This window comes from Eptesicus fuscus, chromosome 14, assembly GCF_027574615.1.
Source record: "Eptesicus fuscus isolate TK198812 chromosome 14, DD_ASM_mEF_20220401, whole genome shotgun sequence".
Lineage (NCBI taxonomy): Eukaryota > Metazoa > Chordata > Mammalia > Chiroptera > Vespertilionidae > Eptesicus > Eptesicus fuscus.
The window spans coordinates 322,297-340,476 of NC_072486.1; the positions used below are offsets into that span (position 1 = coordinate 322,297).

General features: G+C 53.1%; 1 protein-coding gene across 4 annotated transcripts in view; it reads left to right on the forward strand.

Moving 5' to 3' along the window:
- The first annotated feature begins 136 nt into the window (after positions 1–136).
- Positions 137–18,180, forward strand: part of OGDH (oxoglutarate dehydrogenase) — a 41,205-nt gene continuing 23,161 nt past the window's right edge. For 3 of the 4 annotated variants that reach the window (XM_008160594.3, XM_008160595.3, XM_028137755.2), the window contains exons 1-3: positions 137–200; positions 8,248–8,496; positions 17,167–17,358. In XM_008160594.3, coding sequence (XP_008158816.1) covers positions 8,275–8,496; positions 17,167–17,358 — 414 coding nt within the window. In that variant the 5' untranslated portion in view covers positions 137–200; positions 8,248–8,274. The remainder of the gene's footprint in view (positions 201–8,247; positions 8,497–17,166; positions 17,359–18,180) is intronic. The other variant, XM_054726513.1, reaches the window with a different exon arrangement.

Sequence of the window (18,180 nt, forward strand, 5' to 3'; positions counted from 1 at the left end):
CAAATCTTCGCGCCGGCCCGGCCCTGGACGCACGCGGAAGGAGGCGGCGCGACTCTGTGACGTCACCGCCCCGCCCCGCGACGGAGACTACTCCCGGGCGGGGTTGCGTGCTGACGCCTCACGCCTGGGCGGGGTCGAGAGTTGGGTTCCCCGGAGCGGGGTGTCGGCGCCTCATTCGGGTGGAGCTGAGCTGGAGGTAGGTAAGTGCGCGCTGCCGCCGGGCCCGACCCGGGGTGGAGGCTCTGCGCCCGTCGGGCAGAGCACGGGAGCCGCGGTGGGAGCCGAGGCCGCCACGCCCTTGTTGTCGCCGGCGCCGCGGTGACAGGGAGTGAGGCTAGATGGAACAAGGCTGACGGGGGAGGGTGGGCGGGACGGGGGTCTGACGGACGGCCGAGGCAGCCAATGGCGCGGCGGGCACCGCCTGGCGGGCGGAGATTGGCGGGTGCGGAAGCGCGTGGAGGTCGCGCGGGCTTCGGAGCGGCGCCCCATTGGCTGGGGCGGGCGGGGGGCGGGCCGCGCGGCGGACGTAAAGGAACGGCCCTGCCGCTGGAGGGACTCCCAAGGTCGAGGAGGCGTCACGTGGGACCGCCCAGCCGCGTCCTCTGCGCGCCCGGAGGGACGGACGGACGGCGCGCCCTTGAAGCCGCTGTGGGCTGCGGGCCCAGGGCTGCGCATGCCCGGCGGGGAGTGACTCTGCAGCACCCCAGGTGCGCGGTGCCCCCCGCCCTCACTCCGTGCCATCCTCAGTGCCCACCGTCCCCGTCCTTCCTCGGTGCTTCTTGAGGTGACACCCTCGGTGAGCGGATTACCCCGCAGCATCCCACGTCCTCAGCACCTGCCCCGCTCGGTACCCCGCCGTGCCCACCTTCCCTCTGTGGGCCTTGCGGGGAGCACCCACGCCCTCATCCTCTGCAGGAGGTTGGCCGGCCCGTGCTGGAGGAAGACCCTATTCTGGACCTTTCCCTTTCGCAAAGCCTCCCTGACGGCGTAAGCGGAGCACGGACACTTGGTATCAGACCAGTGGCCGAGCAGACGGGAACCTGCCCTCTGCGCTTCGCCCGGAACCAGCCCGAGGGGCCGTTTGCGGTCCTGCTCGCAGCTGGTGCTGGAGGCCCAGTGCAGGGCTTTGCTCTGGGCAGCGTTAGGAAGAGCGCCCTGGGACTCACCGCAGAATTTCGTGCAGACCTTCCCCAGGTGAAAACAGGCAGTACCATTCCTGGTTTTGCAAACTAGCCGAGGACTAACTCTTGAAAAGTTGGAGAAAGATCAAAATGCTGACGCTCCTTTTGAGACCACTGCCCACATTCATTTACTTTTTAACAAGTCTTCACCTGAGGATATGTTTCTGTTGATGAGAGAGAGAGAGAGAGAGAGAGAGAGGAACCTGGGGCCTTTCGGTGTACGGACCAGGCTCCAACTTGAGTGCCAGGGCTATTTTCTGGTGCCTTCTTTGACCTGACTGCTTGTCAGTTACTTGAACATGGTTTTGAAATGTCACCTTTATTGATATGTAGTGTTTTTGCATAGATCTCTTTGTGTAGCTCTTTAGTGGTTGTCTGGGTATTCCATTACATGCATACACAACTTTCCAGTCCACCGGTGTCGTGATTTTGTCAGGTTGGGTGAAGTGTAGAAACCCTACCTCATTGAAAACTGTCTTAACGATTTTCTCTACGTACACCTAGAACCACATCAGACGTGTAATTTTTGCGTTAGCCATTACACATAGTTTAGAAGCGTCGAGAAGGAAATTATATTGACTCAATCTTTGTTTTTTCTCTTCTTCCTTCATGGAATTGGCAAGGTTCCTGCTTTTATCATTTCCTTTCTGCTTAGAGAAATTCCTTTAGCCATTCATTGAGGATAGGTCAGCTGGCAGCAATTTCTCTTCGGTTTTCTTCAGCTGAGAATGATTTGATTCCCCTTTGATTTCTGAAGGTAATTTTTGCTGGATATAGGATTCTGAGTTGACACTTAATTCTCCTTCCGCACTTGAAATGTGTTGTGCCACTTTCTCTGGGCCTCCATGATTTCTGATAAATATGCTGTTCGAGTTGTTTGTCTGTAGTTTACAGAAGTTTATCTTGTCTTGGAGTGGACTTCTTGAGGTTTATTCTGTTTGGGGTTTACTCAGCTTCTTAGAAGGTTTATGCCTTTTGCCAAATTTTGAAAGTTTCCCCTGTTACATCTCTGAATAATTCTTTTTTTTTAAATATATTTTATTGATTTTTTTACAGAGAGGAAGGGAGAGGGATAGAGAGCTAGAAACATCGATGAGAGAGAATCATCGACCAGCTGCCTCCTGCACACCCCCTACCAGGGATGTGCCCGCAGCCAATGTACATGCCCTTGACCGGAATCGAACCTGGGACCCTTCAGTCCGCAGACCGACGCTCTATCCATTGAGCCAAACCGGTTTCGGCACATCTCTGAATACTTCTGCAGCACCTCCTGGGATCCAGCTGATCTATTCATGTCATCATTGGGTCTTTTGTTGTAGTCCCACCTGTCCCTGAGGCCCTGTTCATTTCCTTCAGTCTATTTTCTCTGTTGTTCAGATTGTGTGGTTTCCTTTATTCTAACTCCATATTCACTGATTTTCTTCTTTCTCCTCCATTCTGCAGTTGAACCCATCAAGGTTTCTATGTGGGTGGTTGTATTTTCAGTTCTGACGTTTCATTCAGTTCTTTATATCTTCTCTTTCTTTGCTGAGGCTTTCTAGTTTTCTTTTGTTTCAAGCATAAGTTTATAGTTGCTCATGGAAGCATTTTAAGGCTTTCTCCTTTAAAACCTGCCAGATGCTCTGACATCTATGTCATCTTGGTGTTGGTATCTTTAGATTCGTTTGTTTGTTTCAACGGAGATCTTTGTTCTTGGTGGGGTAAGTGATCATTGATGCAGCCTGGACATTTGGGTGTTATGTTATGAGACTGGATCTTATTTAAATCTCTTGAGTAGAACAGGCTTCCTCTGACATTGATGGGGTGGGAGGTGCGGGGGATGGTGATGCCTGGTTACGTTGGGCAGGGATGTAATCCAGGCTCCCCTCCCAGCCTCCTTGGTATTGGTATCTGCTGTGTGGGTGTACGTTCCCCTGTTGGGCCTTTATGGTTTCGCTCTGTCTGGGAGGGAGGGTGTGGCCCTGTTTCTGCTGGGCGGGATGAAATCCAGGCTTCTCTCTCCTGGCCTCACTGGCATTGTTGGGCATGGAAGCCCCTGATCTCCGCTGACTTACCAGGTGAGATGGGGCTGGACCACAGAGTTTTCTGTGGGGTTGACTGCAGTAAGGCCATCACTGTCTAAAAATGGCCGTCCTGTTAGGCTGCCCTGTTTCTTGTCTTCTGCCCAGAGGAAGCCAGCTCTTGTGTGTGTTTTGTCTACATTGGCTGGCATTCCTGGGGACGGCTTCTCCAGCATCTAGTCTGGGATGTATGGAGCAGAGCACAGCAAGAACTCAATGCTGTTCTTTCTTTGGCCCCAAAGCCCCTTCCCAGTCTGCTCCTCTCTATCTTCCAGTCTTTTTGTTTTCACTGTTGCATTTCTTGTCTTTAGCTGCATTTAGTGGGAACGGAAGTCCTGTTTATGCTTTTACACATTTTAATAACCATTGGTAAATGGCCTTGCTTTCCATAAAGATTTAATAATTTGTACTCCAATCGACACCTTTGAACGTGCCTGTTGGCCTGCACCCTGGAGCACTGCCGTCAGGACCCCTCCCATCGAGGGTGCAGTCTGGGCCAGGGCAATCAGCCCGGAGGCCCCCAGACTGAAAGTTGTTTGGGGTTCTAACTGTGGGCGCGGAAGTCCCTCCCAGAGGTCTGGCCAGCTACCCACTCCAAATTAACTTGCATTTAGGTTTTCCTTGGGAACTTCAGCTTTTTAAGAGATATCTTTGGTTGGTCTTTTTCCTTGATAAGTTTTAATTTTTTAATCACAGAAACCACTTTAGAGGGAGCTTTCATGTTTGCATCATCATTACAGAGGCGGTTAAGGTTCGTGAAGTTAGAGTCACCTGTTTGCCCTTCCCCCACTCAGTCCTCGTTTCGGTCCAGTAATGGCAAAATGCCTCCACAGTTTAAACTACTTCCCTGTCTCTAGTTTGTGTTTGATGAAGCTACAGGGGAAAGACATTGCGTTTGAGATTTTCAGCTCAATGAGCGTCAGGGAGAATCAATACTGTGCTCTTCGTGCACACGTTCTCCGCATCGCTGAGACAAATCGTGGCAGGTGTGGGGCGACAGCGGCGTCTTGCCCCATTACAAGAACCTTCAGGAGCCTGAAACTGAAAAGGAAAGAAAAAGTATTTTCAAAATGAGTTGTGCTTTTAGAATGGTTGTCAGGTAACACCGGGTGACAGTCACCTAATGATGTGTGCCCTTTCCCCTCCAAGACTCCCTTCCTGAGACGCTGGACACAGCTGTTCTGCTGACGCTGCCTCTTTAATTGCCCCTCTGCCTGGCCCGCGTGACGCTGATAGGCATCAGGAGTCAGCCTATGTCCCCATGTGGGGGGGGGGGGGGGGTGACCTAGGGTTGTGCTGCCTGGACTGGGGAAGTACAGACACAGATAAGGTTGCCTTATTCCAGCAGATCCTTTCCTGTGGGCAGGGCTTCAAGCCCTTAACAAATTTTGCTTTGGTTTTTACTTTTTAAACCTTATTGTTGTCAAATGTATAGGTTTATACTTGTGTCATAAAATAGTGGGTTATAAATAGGGTCATTTTGTGTACTTTATTGGCATTGATAGGTTCACTTATAGTTTTCCTGGACATAAACAACCTTGTTGAGGTATAACTTACGTGCCATACAGTTCACCCATTTAAATTGTGCAGTTCCAGGTCTTAGAACAGCGGTCGCCAACCGGTGGCCCGCACACCACTGGTGGCCCGTGAGGTCCGAAAGGTTGACGACCGCTGTCTGAGAGGGTTGAGCACCCATCACCATGATCTAGTTCTGGAGCATTTTCATGTCCCCTAAAGAAAACGCCCTCACCCATCAGTAGTCCCATCTCATCCCTGCCCCAGCCCTAGCCGCCAGTCATCAGTGGACTTGGTATAGATTTGCCTGTTCTGAACATTTCGCATAAATGAAACCATGCATGTTGTTTTTGTGAATGACTTCCTGCACTTCACATGGCATTTTCAATGTTCATCTGTGTTGTCTAGTGCTAGTCCATGTGTGGCTGCCCCCCATCCTGTACCCATTCATCAGTTGCTGAGCGTTTGGGTTTTCCACTTTTTGGCTAGAATGAATAATGCTGCTATAAATATTCGTGTACAAGTTTCTGTGTGGACATGTGTGGTTTTTTAAAATATATTTTTATTTCAGAGAAGAAGAGAGAAACTTCAGTGATGAGAGAGAATCATTGATCTGCTGCTTCCAGCACACCCCCTACAGGGGGTCATGCCTGCAACTGGGGCATGTGCCCTTGATGGGAATCGAGCCCAGAGCCCTTCAGTGGGCAGGCCGAAGCTCTGTCCACTGATCCAAACAGCTAGGGCTGGACATGTGTTTTAACTTCTCTAGGTCGTGTTCCTCAGAGTGGAGTTGCTGAGTCTTATGGTAATTCTGTGTTTAACTTTTTGAGGAACTGCCAGACTTTTCCTCAGTGGCTGCACCAGTTTGCATTCCTACCAGCGGTGTCTGAGCTCCCAATTTGTCTGTGTCCTCCCAACACTGCCATTTTGTTTTTAATTGTATCTAGTCTGTGTGACATGCATGGTATCTTGTTTTGATTTGCCTTTTCCTAATGACATTGAGAATCTTTTATTGTGCTCATTGGCCATTTGTGTATCTTTTTTTGGGAAAAATGTTCGTATCCTTTGTCTATTTTGATTGGTTTATTTTTTTATTGAGTTATAGGAGTTCTTTATATGTTCTGTATACAGTTCCTTAGTTATATGATTTACAGATATTTTCACTTATTCTGTGTCTTCTCTTTCTTGATGGTATCCTTTGAAGCACTAAAGTTTTTATTTGGATGAAGTCCAATTTATGTTTTTTGTTTGTTCTGCTGTATTTTTGGTTTCCTAAGATACCATTGAAAGCCATAAAGAATTACTCCATTTTGCAAAGAATATCCTTACATGATATTATTCTACAATGTCATTAAAATTCTTCCCAGATTTGGATTACCCCCATTACCTATAATAGTACCTCACACCCTTGGGGATCAATTTAAAAAATCATTTTTATGGTGCTTGGAGACAAAGGTTTCACATCTACAAATATGTGATACCTTAATCAATAAAGAAATTAAAAAATAAAAATAAAGAAAAAAGAAGAATTACTCCATTTTAACTAGGAAGTTATAAAATTTCTAAGAGTCTTACAGTTTCAGCTCTTACATTCGGGTCTTAGCTCCATTTTTAGTTAATTTTGTGGGTGGTGTCGCTTCCTTCTTGCATGTGAATATTCAGTTGTCCAGCATCCTCTGCTGAAAAGACGTGCGTTTTCCCCATGGAATCCTCTTGGCACCTTGTCAAGTAGAAACGTTCCTCGGCCAGAATCGGCTTAGACTCTGGGGCAGCCCAGGGCTTTCACTAGCCTGTGTGAGTGTGTGAGTGTCCCCAAATGATGAGCTATTCTTGACGCTGACTCTGAGATTGGAGGGACAGGGGCTGATCGACCGAACCTGGAATGTAAGCTGCGTGTCTGCTCATGGGTTCCTCAGGTTGTGGGGAGCACGGCTGTCCCGGCCCCCAGTCATCTGAAAGGCAGTCTGCTCTCCTGGGTGCTGTGCTGGCCGCATGGAGCTCCGGTCAGACTCGGGACTGTGGAGAGCTGGAAACGTGGCTTACCTTCCGGTCACGGAAGGACCGTGTTGGGAAGAACGCATCTGCCCGCGGGGTCATTGCAGCAGCTGGGTGATGGCGGAGGGGATGCCACTGAGTTCGGGAGAAAAACCCACTCCGCTGTGGTCCAGCTGCCTAGATAAGGATGGCGTTGGAGGGAGCACACGGACGTTTTCCTCTGGACCTGAGTTAAAAAACAAAACACGAGAAAGCCCAGCATTGAGAGCAGCCGTGGTATGTCTGCTGTTGCCCTCCGGGTCCTCAGTGGCCCTTTGTCTGCCCCGTTTGCTGACTGGAAGTCGCCTGGTCCCTTCCTGACAGGGTCCCCAGAGAGACATGCTGGGTTTTTGGAAGTGGTTCAGGGCCCTCTGGGAACAGTCTACACTTGCTCATGGTCTGGTGGGCAGTCAGCTTTTATAAAGTGGCTGCTTTTGATAGAGTTATAAATTAGATGTAGTAGTATTGTGACCTTCAAGGGCAAGGTCCATTCAGATCAGAAGCAAATGCACTTACCTACCCTCTCCCTCCCGCAAGCCCAGGTTCCTCGTGTTCTCCTGGAAGGGTCGGGCGGGACGGGGACTTGACAGTCAGAGCTTGGAGCCTGGCTCTGCTCTTAATGACCCAGGGACCTTGCGGGGGATTTGAGCTGAACTCAGAAAGCTGATCTGTAAAACGACGGGGAGTGTGGGGTTTGCAAACAGCCCTGACACGTCAGGGTGCTGACCAGGGGCATGGGCGGTAGGCATTTGTGTAAGTGCTTTCCTCCCGAACCACCGGGCCCCGGTTTCTGTCCCGCATCAGAGGTTCCTGCTCAGCCCCTGCGTCCTTCACACTTTTCCACTCTCTGCCTCCCCTCCTCCCGACTCCTCGTGTGGGATGGGCCTGGACAGAGCGAGTCCTCTGGGGATTGGCGTTGTCTGGGCCTCTCAAGCACCCAGTGCTTTCTCTGTGATGTTTTTAAATACTTTTTCTTCTGCTCAAATATAAATTATTTGAGAAATATTTCTCCTAATTTCTCTATAGTCTCCAGAATAGAGTGAGTCCAGTAGGTACTCCGTAGTTTCTGGGAAAAGGAGAAAATATGTTTCTCGTTTTGCAGTTCATCCAAATCTAACCAGCAATCAGTCAATCCTTGTTGTCTTTTCTAGAATGTTTTATGCAGTGTACACACTTAAAGATGTTACACTTAGAGACGTTACATGTTTACGTTATGTGATAGTTTGTATCCCTGAATTTACACGTCAGCTTGTGAGGGAAGGCCTGGCCCTGGAGCTGTGGAGCCTGGCCCTCGAGGCTGGGGTGGGTCCCTCACGTCTGTTGTGCTCTCTGAACTGGAGCAGGTGCCTGCCACCCGGGCATTTGAACTGTCTCTCCTCCAGCCAGAGCCTGCGAGTACCCCCCACCCCCCCCAGAAGCTTTATCTGCTAAGATGCTCTCTCTGGTTTTTTGTGCAGGCAGTGGTGAGAAACTCCAGAACAAGGATGTTTCACTTAAGGACTTGTGCCACTAAGTTGCGGCCCTTGACGGCCTCACAGACTGTTAAGACATTTTCCCAGAACAGACCAGCAGCCGCTCGGACGTTGGGGCAGATCCGGTGCTACACGGCCCCCGTGGCTGCGGAGCCCTTCCTGAGCGGGACCAGCTCCAACTACGTGGAGGAGATGTACTACGCCTGGCTGGAGAACCCCAAGAGCGTTCACAAGGTAAGGCTCGCAGGAGCGGGTCCTTGTGTGTTTGGAGTCGCGGCCGACGGTGGCTGGCCACCCAGGTAAGTGTCCTGAGGAGCCCTCGGGCAGGAAGGCAGGCAGCGGCCAGGAGCCCCAGCGGCCCAAGCGCTCTGTGGCCACCCAGGCCCAACAGGAACCACCTTCTCTGGAGGGGGACCCCCTCACCGTTGTGCCTCGCTCTCTGGAATAGACCGCAGTCACCCGCAAGGACCTCCGCAAGGATGCACCTGCACCACTTCCGGAACCTCGGCAGGGACGCTGCGGAAGAGAAGCCAGCGCAGAAGAGGACCCGGCGGAAGGATGACCGCAGGACGCTCCTCGCCCCGGGTCCTGAGACCACCTTGAATCATCTCGTGTGATTTCTGTGCCTTTCCCATTCAGATCATTATGCTCATGGTTTCCTCCTGTCCTGGGAAGTAGTAAATCTGGGAAGGCTTCCTTCGGACCCCCGTGCCACCTGTGAGGCATGTCCTCCTCAGTGCTTCTCACGATTTGCTTGGTACGGGGCACACTTAGTGGCAGAATTCCTTTTTTTCCTTCCCTTTGTTTTATATATATATGTGTAATTGATCTCAGAGAGAAAGGGGGAGGGAGAGTTAGAAACATCAATGATGAGAATCATCCATCGCCACCTCTTGCACACCCCACACCGGGGATTGAGCCCACAACTCGGGCATCTGCCCTGACCAGAAGCCAACTGTGATTGCCTTGTTCATAGGTCGACGCCCAACCACTGAGCCACGCCGGCCGGGCAGAGCAGAATTCCTTAGCATTGGACCAGGGGAAGTTTGTGGGTTTTAATGACCATTTCATGGTTTTCGGGTCAGGCAGTGGCCAATGCAGGAGCTGGAGGGCGGGTTCCCAAGCTGCTCAGGCGCCCAGGCCTGGTGGCAGGTGTGGGGTGTGTTCCGTGCAGGTTGGTGTCATCACTCTTTGTTGTTGTTGCTGTCAATCCTCACCCGAGGATATTTTTCCATTGATTTTTTAAAAATACATTTTTATTGATTTCAGAGAGGAAGGGAGAGGGATAGAGAGTTAGAAACATCAATGAGAGAAACATCGATCAGCTGCCTCCTGCACACCTCTTACTGGGGATGTGCCCACAACCAAGGTACATGCCCTTGACCGGAATCAAACCTGGGACCTTTCAGTCCGCAGGCCGACGCTCTATCCACTTACCCACACCGGTTAAGGCTAAAAATATATTTTTATCGATTTAAGAGAGGAAGGGAGGGGGGGAGAGAGAGAGAAACATCAGTGATGAGAGAGAATCATTGATTGGCTGCCTCCTGCACGCCCCCCACTCGGGATCGAGCCTGCAACCCAGGCATGTGCCCTTGGCCGGAATCGAATCCGGCACCCTCCAGTTCGCAGGCCGACGCTCTATCCACTAAGCCATACCGGCTAGGGCTTTCCATTGATTTTTAGAGAGAGTGGAAGGGAGGGGGAGAAACAGAGAGAAAAAGAAACGTTGATGTGAGAGAGACACAGCATTGGTTACCTCCTGTACGTGCCCCAACAGGTGCTGGGGTTCAAGCCTGCAAGCGAGAGACATCCCTTGACCAGAATTAAACCCGAAACCTTTCCGTCCATGGGCCAACGCTCTAACCATTGAGCAACTGGCCCGGGCGTGACGTCATCACTCTTGATTGCTCTTTTCCTTCCTTGTGAATCTTGAGCCCCTAGAATAAGCTTGATGTCAGTGACATTCACGACTGGATATATTCGTGTGACTACGGGAGCCACCAGCCCTGTCTCACCAGAAGTGCCTCCTCTTTGTCTGAACCTCACGGCATTTAGCGGGCCTTCCTGTTTCCAGGGCCACCGGAGCCGGTGGGGCCTGGTTCCCGGGAGGCGCTCCGGGCCTTCCCCAGGCTGGGCAGGTAGGCCTGGAAGGAAGTGCTGAGAAGACGCCCTGCTGGGGTTGGAAGCCAGAGGTCTCTGAGGACAGTTGCTGTAAGCTTGTCTCTGGAGTAAATTAGCCAGGCTGTCACCTCGTGCTCAGGCCTGCCCCTTGCCTTCCTTTTCCCGAATATGACCCCTTGTGGAGCCAGCCAGGCCTCTTAGATGAGCGTTGAATGCACATGAGGCTCGCCCGTGACGAAGGGGTGGGGGGGGGGGGGGGCGTGTGGTTGCTGGGCGGCCACCATAGTCCTTCCTCTGAGAGTGATGGGCTCCACCTTTGGTCTCGGGCAGACACCAGGGTGTGTCTTGCACTCTCAGCAGGTCCGATAGGGCAGAGCTGAGGCAGCTTTTCTTTGCTGACCTTGGAGTTGGTGGATGCTTTGCTTGCACACCTGGAGAGGAGAGAGTGAAACTGTTTGGAGATGTTCTCTCGTGAGCTACCTGTGGTTTAAAAACGGTATTGCTCTAATCGAGCACAAATCCACTTGGTTTCCGTAACTGAGGAGTACTCCAGCAGAACCCTTCATTTTAACTGCTTTCATGGTAGCAAGTCAGGCAGACCCCAACCCCAGTGCCTCCCGGCGTAGTGGGGGGTGCTCTGAGCAGGCTCTGGTGCAGCCCTGACATCCTCAGCTGGGGGTCGCTTGAGCCAGGCCCTGCGGTGGGTGGGTCTGAAGGCCAGCACTGTCCTGCGCGCTGTCCTTGGGGTCGCTTAGCTCTGAGGCAGGTTCTGCGGGGGTGGGCCGTCGACCATCACTCCCGCATGTGGGCGTCCTGTACAGACAGGGCAGTCACCCATGTTTTCAGGAAGGGTGCAGGCCCAGCAGTTGGCACAGAGAGGACGCATGAGGAGGGTTTAGAGGCCGCCCAGAGCAGCCTCTTGCCGCGCGGCAGTGCTGTGAACGGACCGTGTGCACGGGGACCCGGTGCTGGGACACCATGCCGAGTTTGCCACATGTTCTGACCCAGGAGAGCCCCTGTGCAGGGTGGCTGGGGAGACAGGCTTCTGTCTGCCAGCGAGTCCTGGTGACGGTCCTTGCTGAGGAGTCCCTGCCTGTCCGTTGGGCTGAACTGGCCAAACCCTTGTTTCAAGATGGCCATGCATCTGTTCTCCGCGGTGGCTTGTTGCCCTGCGCTTCTTGTCAGTAGCAGTTAGAAAGCTCTGTTAGTGCCCTGGCCGGTTTGGCTCAGTGTTTAGAGCGCTGGCCCACGGACTGAAGGGTCCCGGGTGCAATTCCAGTCAAGTGCACATACTTGGCTTGTGGCTTGATCCCTGGCCTTGGTTGGGGCACATGCAGGAGGCAGCCAATCCAATGTGTCTCTCTCACATCTGTTTCTCTCTCCCTCTTCTTTCCACTCGCTCTAAAAATCAATGAGAAAATATCCTTGGGTGAGGATTAACAAAATTAAAAAGCTCTATCAGTACCAGAACTTACCATGGTTGCCTGTGTCATGCTCGAGGCTGAAATGGATCAGCCATTAGTTTATCACTGTGCCATGGCCTTTGAACCCGGGGTTCGATCCATTCCAGGGTGTCCATAAGGTGATTGGGGTGTGTTTATGGGCGGTGAGCGGGTTCCCGTCTAAGGTAGAGACAGCGGGCGTGTCTTGGACAGGAAGAAATGGCTCAGGCAGTCCAGAACCCAGAGTCCTAGACTTTGGCGGCTGAAATAAGCATTCGTCACCCAGGGTTACGATCTAATCACCTTGTCCCTCAGGGAGCTGTGCAGCTAGAGGCTGTCCTGTGTGTCCGTGCTCTTACTGTCCGAGGTGAAGAGCGAGGCACAGCGAGCCCAGGCGACTTCCCTGGCTTTGCCCAGTCTGCAGGGAGAGAGCAGGGACTAGGCTGGCCTGTGGTGGCTCCGTCGTGCGTGTGGCGTCCTGATAGGTCGCGCACTCGTGCTGGCCGACGTGTTCACACCGTGGGGCCTTTGAGACACATGAGGGACACCAAGTGGCGCGGTTGGCATTCTCCAGCCCTGAAGCCTCGGGGAACCAGCTCTGGTGTCGCTCACAGCCAGGAGCTTGGTGCTGAGACAAAGTCCGTTTGCCTCACTGAACCACTCAGCCTACGTCCCTGGTTAGCGTCCACACCTGCCGAGGTCAACACCTCTCTGAGGTGGGGTGGAGCCTTGAACGCTGGGCGTCCCAGGTTCATAGCTGACACCATTCATGGCACTGCACCAGACACCCCCTGGCATCCCCTGACACGCCACCTGACACCCCCGTCAGTCTGTGCCCTGTGAGGGAGTCTGAGCCTGTGAATTAGCTCAGCGGGTGTGTTGGGCACGTCCTGTGCATTAGACTAGCTTCCGCAGGACAGAGCCGAGGAAGAGGGATGCTGTGGCTGCAGGGAGAGCCTGCTGTGGAGGCTTGTGGGGAGCAGAGGCATGGCATGGCCTTCCTGGACTTCACTTAAATGCCGTAGTTACATAAAAGGAAAGAATTCTGGTTTCGTTTCAGCTAGAATGTTACCCTTGTTTATACTTGAAAACTATCATGTTTTAGTTTAAGTCATTCTGGCAACAAGCTGAGGCCTTAAACCCACTCATGGGAGGTGGCTGCAGGCCACGCCTCCGAGGACAAGCTGTCTCCCTCCTGCCCATGCGCTGCCCCGCCCTCCCTCAGCCCTGCCAGGTGCAGATGAGATGCTGGAGACACTCCCCACTGCCTGGCCGCCTGGTCCTGGTCCCAGCCTAGCCTCCTTCCGTCTGCCAGCGCCGCCACCTGGCCTCCCTGGGGCCTGCGACCTCCCTCCTGGGCTCCTCGCAGCCAGCTCCCTCCATGCACTGTCCTTCCTGGCACCTGCTCTGAGGACATTGTCCGGCTGCTCCCGAGAGGGAGAAGCGCATCGCAGCCGCCTGCCCGGGCCTCTGCTCGCTGCAGAGGCAGCCTCGGGGCTTGTGGAGCGCCACCTCAGTAACCGTGCTCACCTTTGCACACGCCTGGGAGGCGCGTCCGGTGCGAGCACATCGCTGCAGCCTGTGGACCTGCTGGATGGAACAGCTGGCTTTCGGGGGCAGTGCCTTCCCTCCCCCTCCCCGGTGGGCAGGGAACTGAGTGTCTGCATCTGGCTGTAGGTCTGTCCAAGGCCTGGCGGGGGACGGCTTCCTGAGTGAGCTGTGGAACAGGCAGGCACAGGTGGGGGGCTTTGACCGCGGTGCCTGGGGACTAGACTCAGCGTGGCCGCCGAGCAGCTGAGTGTGCCTCTCGCGCTGACGGAGGAGTACCGCCCAGCCCTGTGGGGCACGGGCCCAGCCCTGGCCTGGATTTGCCCATTTTAAGTTGCAGTGCACAGGTTTTGCCAAGTGCATGCAGTCAGAACCCAAACGTAAACACCTGTCGGGTCGTGGTGGGAGGGGGCCTGCTGTTGGGGTTGTCTCCTGAGCTGAGGGCTGAGCGGGTGGGGCACACCTGAGTGCAGGTGTCCACACCTGCCGTCTAGAACGTGCGAGGAAGGGCCTGGTGTGTGCGCTGGGGGTGAGTGACTGGGAGGTGGAAGTGCATCCTGGTGCCCTCTCTGTGGGCCAGTGCTGCAGCCCCTGTACTGCTGTCCTCTGCCAGTCAGAAGGTTCCAGAGGGGAGGCCGATGGCGCCTGCCCCCCCCAGGGCTGGGCCGCCGGGAGTTCACTTGGGCCTGCTGCCCAAGCTCCAGGAAGTTGGAAATGTTTGGCGTGTCCAGTGCGTCAGCTTTGTGTGTCCTTGTAACACACCAGGCAGGGGCCAGGCCTGGGCTCTCCCTACTGGGGAGTGGACACTGAGGCGGCCTCTCCTGTCTCACAGGAGCAAGTCGGTTCTATCTCTGGTGGGCGCAGGGCCTCTCTCCCTCAGTGGAGCCGGCTCAGTGAGTGTGGGAGGGGACAGCCTGATGGCAGGTTGGGTATTGGATTCCGAGTCCTGCCCAAGGGCGGAGAGGCCAAGGCAGGGCGTGTGCAGGTGCTTACAGCTGGCGTGTGGCTGGTGCCAGGCGAGGACCCTGCAGCTCTCGCCCATCAGCTGACACACTGCCTGTCAACCAGACCAGGAACACAGGGAGAGCTCAAATAGTGAGGTTTGTTAAAACATTTAACAATCGCTATTAATGTATTAACTCACAATTGTTAAGTTAAAGCTCTGGTTTTCCGTATACTCCCCATGTTGTGCAGTATCACCCAGTAGTTTGATTTTATAAGTTCCTGAATGCAAGAGGAATAAACTTGGATGTTCTGAAAACTCCCCTGGACAAGGTTCAGCACCAGGCCCTGTTTGCCTCAGCGGGTTTCTGGTGGGGTTGGCGGCGCAGGCAGTGTCGGGACGGGACGTGGACCTGGGCCTGCACGGCACTGGGAGGCTGCCTGCCGACCCCTCACTGGCGGCGAGCGCAGGCCTGCTGGCCTTTCTCTCCGGGTCCTCCCGGGCGTCTCATCCGTTCACTGACGAAGAGCCTTAGAAACTGGACATGTCTGGCGGAGAGAAAGACAGTGTTTACCAGGTGTACCGGCTAACCAGATTTTTTTCAATAGATGGAGTTACACATTATGTTGATAGATATGCAATTTGATATGTATTCTATTTTATTGTATTGACAGCAAGCTTCAAAACTTCATGTCAAATTTTCTGAAGGTGTTACCATTAGATATTTTTACGCTTAAAAATCTCGAATTTTGTGCCAAAACAAAAGCATTTGCGGGAAGTTTTAATTCATTATTTTGAAGAAAAGTGCTGCTGAAAGTGATCGTATACTTTGGGAAGCTTATGGTGAACATGCTCCATCTCAAGATACTTCTGAATGCTGGTTTAAATGCTTTCAAAGTGATGATTTCGATGTGAAAGACAAAGAACGTCCAGGTCAACCGAAAAAGTGTGAAGACCAACAATTACAAGCATTATTGGATGAAGATGCGTGTCAAACTCAAAAACAACTTGCAGAAAGATTAAACGTTGCTCAGCAAACAATTTTCGATCGTTTACAAGCAATGGGAAAGATTTTAAAGGAAGGAAAATGGGTGCCACATCAACTGAACAAAAGACAAATGGAAAACCGAAAAGTCACCAGTAAAACGTTGCTTCAATGGCACGGAAGAAAGTCTTTTTTTTTTTTTGCACCGAATTGTGACTGGCGATGAAAAGTAGATTTATTCTGAGAATCCCAAATGCACAAAATTGTGGGTTGATCCAGGTCAACCATCAACATCGACTGCAAGGTCAAATCACTTCAGAAAGAAGACAGTGCTCTGCATTTAGTGGGATCGGGAAGGTGTGTGTTATGAGCTTCTAAAACCAGGTGAAACTGTTAATACTGATCGCTACCGACAACAAATAATCAATTTGAACCACGCTTTGATCTTAAAATGACCAGAATGGGCCAGAACAGTGGTCGGCAAACTCATTAGTCAACAGAGCCAAATATCAACAGTACAAAGATTGAAATTTCTTTTGAGAGCCAAATTTTTTAAACTTAAACTTCTTCTAATGCCACTTCTTCAAAATAGACTCGCCCAGGCCTTGGTATTTTGTGGAAGAGCCACACTCAAGGGGCCAAAGAGCCGCATGTGGCTCGCGAGCCGCGGTTTGCCGACCACTGGGCCAGAAGACACGACAAAGTAATTTTGCTTCATGATAGCACACCATCACACACTTCAAAACCAGTTAAAGACACGTTAAAAGATCTTGCCTGGGAAGTATGAACCCACCCGCCGTATTCACCAGACCTTGCTCCTTCAGATGACCACTTGTTCTGATCGATGGCACACGCACTTTCTGAGCATCACTTCAAAACATACGAAGAAGTGGAAAATTGGGCCTCTGAATGGTTTGCCTCAAAACAAGAAAAGTTCTATTGGACGGTATCCACAAATTACCTGGAAGATGGGGAAATGTGTAGCTAGCGATGGACATTACTTTGAATAAAGCACTTCTGATGTTTCTTTTGAAATTACTGTGTTTTCTTTGATTACAAAATCTGCCATTATTAACCAGTACACCTGATACATGTCTCCGACCTTCCTGGTTTTTAGTATACGAGCTTTTTTTGCAATGGAATTAAGTGTTGGTTTCTCTGATCTCTGAAATATTTTCTTTTAAGACTCAACATCTTTGTATGAGATGAATAAACTATTAAGAATCCACAGTATCTATGTGAATTACAGATTGAATCATTTAAACGTGAAATAGCCAAAAATAGGAAGAGAAATGAGTTTGATTAGCACAGAGGAAGTGGAAACTGAGAGGAACCCCAGTTAGTTCCTACTGCATGCATGGTGTGGTGTGTACCGCAGACCTGTGCACGCAGATGTCTCTCCCTCCCACTCTGAGAGCCCTGCGCCCGGTGCTAGGTGCCTGGCAGGATCTCGGGGCTCAGACTAAGGCCTCCCTCTGCGCATTCCTGAGCCCTGAGCCCCCGAGGGGCCCTCCTGAAGTACAGACAACACGGTTTCTCTAGGGCCAGCCCCGGGCTGCCCCTCACACAAGGGCCCCACTGTATGTCGGGGGCGGATGGGGGGGCGGTGAGGGCACAAGGGAGGCCTGAGCCCTGGAGGCTGTGTGAAGGACAGGAGGTCAGGGACAGACGGGCAGGAAGGGCAGCCAGACGGCATCTGCCCCGTTGATGGGCATCCTGAGGGGTCAGGGGAGCTGCTGCTCAGAGCAGGAGGACATTGCCCGGCCAGGATGTGGCCTGCCTGCCAAGAAGAGTTCTTTTTTTGGCCGGAAATGAGGGCGAGGCCCCCAGTGGAGTGACACGTGTGTTCCTTCTCTCTTCAGTCATGGGACATTTTTTTCCGAAACACCAATGCCGGGGCGCCCCCAGGCACTGCCTACCAGAGCCCGCTGCCCCTGAGCATGGGCGCCCTGTCTGCCGTGGCCCGAGCACAGCCCCTGGTGGGCACCCAGACCAACGTGGACAAGCTGGTGGAGGACCACTTGGCGGTGCAGTCTCTCATCAGGGCCTACCAGGTAAGGTGGCGCCCGCTGGCCTCCACTCCTGCCAGCACAGCCTGTCTCTGCCTTGGGGTCCAGGGGCGCAGAAATGCAAAAGGTGAGGAGAGGAGCGGGGACAGTCTCGCCCTTGGAGCAGATCCTCTGCCATCTTTAGTGCGGCCCTGGAAACAGCTCCTCGTTTGTTCCCGTAGGTTGGCAAGAAAGATCTGTGGGCAGGGAGACAGGGCTGGGCACAGGACGTGCCGCTGACAGGAGCACTGTGCCGTCCCGTGTCGGCTGCTAGCACCCACATGTGAGAGGAGGAGAGGCACCTGTAGGGTTGGGGACTGGGCATGCCCAGGAAGCGGGGGCAGGCAGGTGGGCGCTCCAGTGCACGGTCAGCCCCTGGAAGGGACCTGGTGCCAGGCCTTTCCCAGGTTAGCTGCCTGGCACCTACAGACCTGGACACCTGGTCCGGGGGCCGTCCTGGGGAGCAGAAGTCTCGGGCAACCCCTGGGACCCAGACTCTCCTGCTGCCTCCCCATCACTGCAACGCAGGCAGGGCATCGGCGTACTCTGCCACCGGTGTCAGAACAGGTGCCCGGGGAAGGTGGCAAGCGGGGTTCTCTCCAAGGAGGGGAAGCTGCAGGGACCTGTGGGAGGCGGCGTGCACTCGGCCTCAGCAACTGGGCTGCCTGTGGGGCCCGTCGTCCCTCCCGTCGGTGCCCGTGGAGGATGTGGGTGACGTGCCCCATGCTTCAGGGAACAGTCTTGGGGGAGTTTCTGCCCTGTTTTAGGCAGTCAGATCAGAGGGGGTCGTCCCGTGTAGCCGTCCTTTGTCTGACTCGGTGCCTTGAC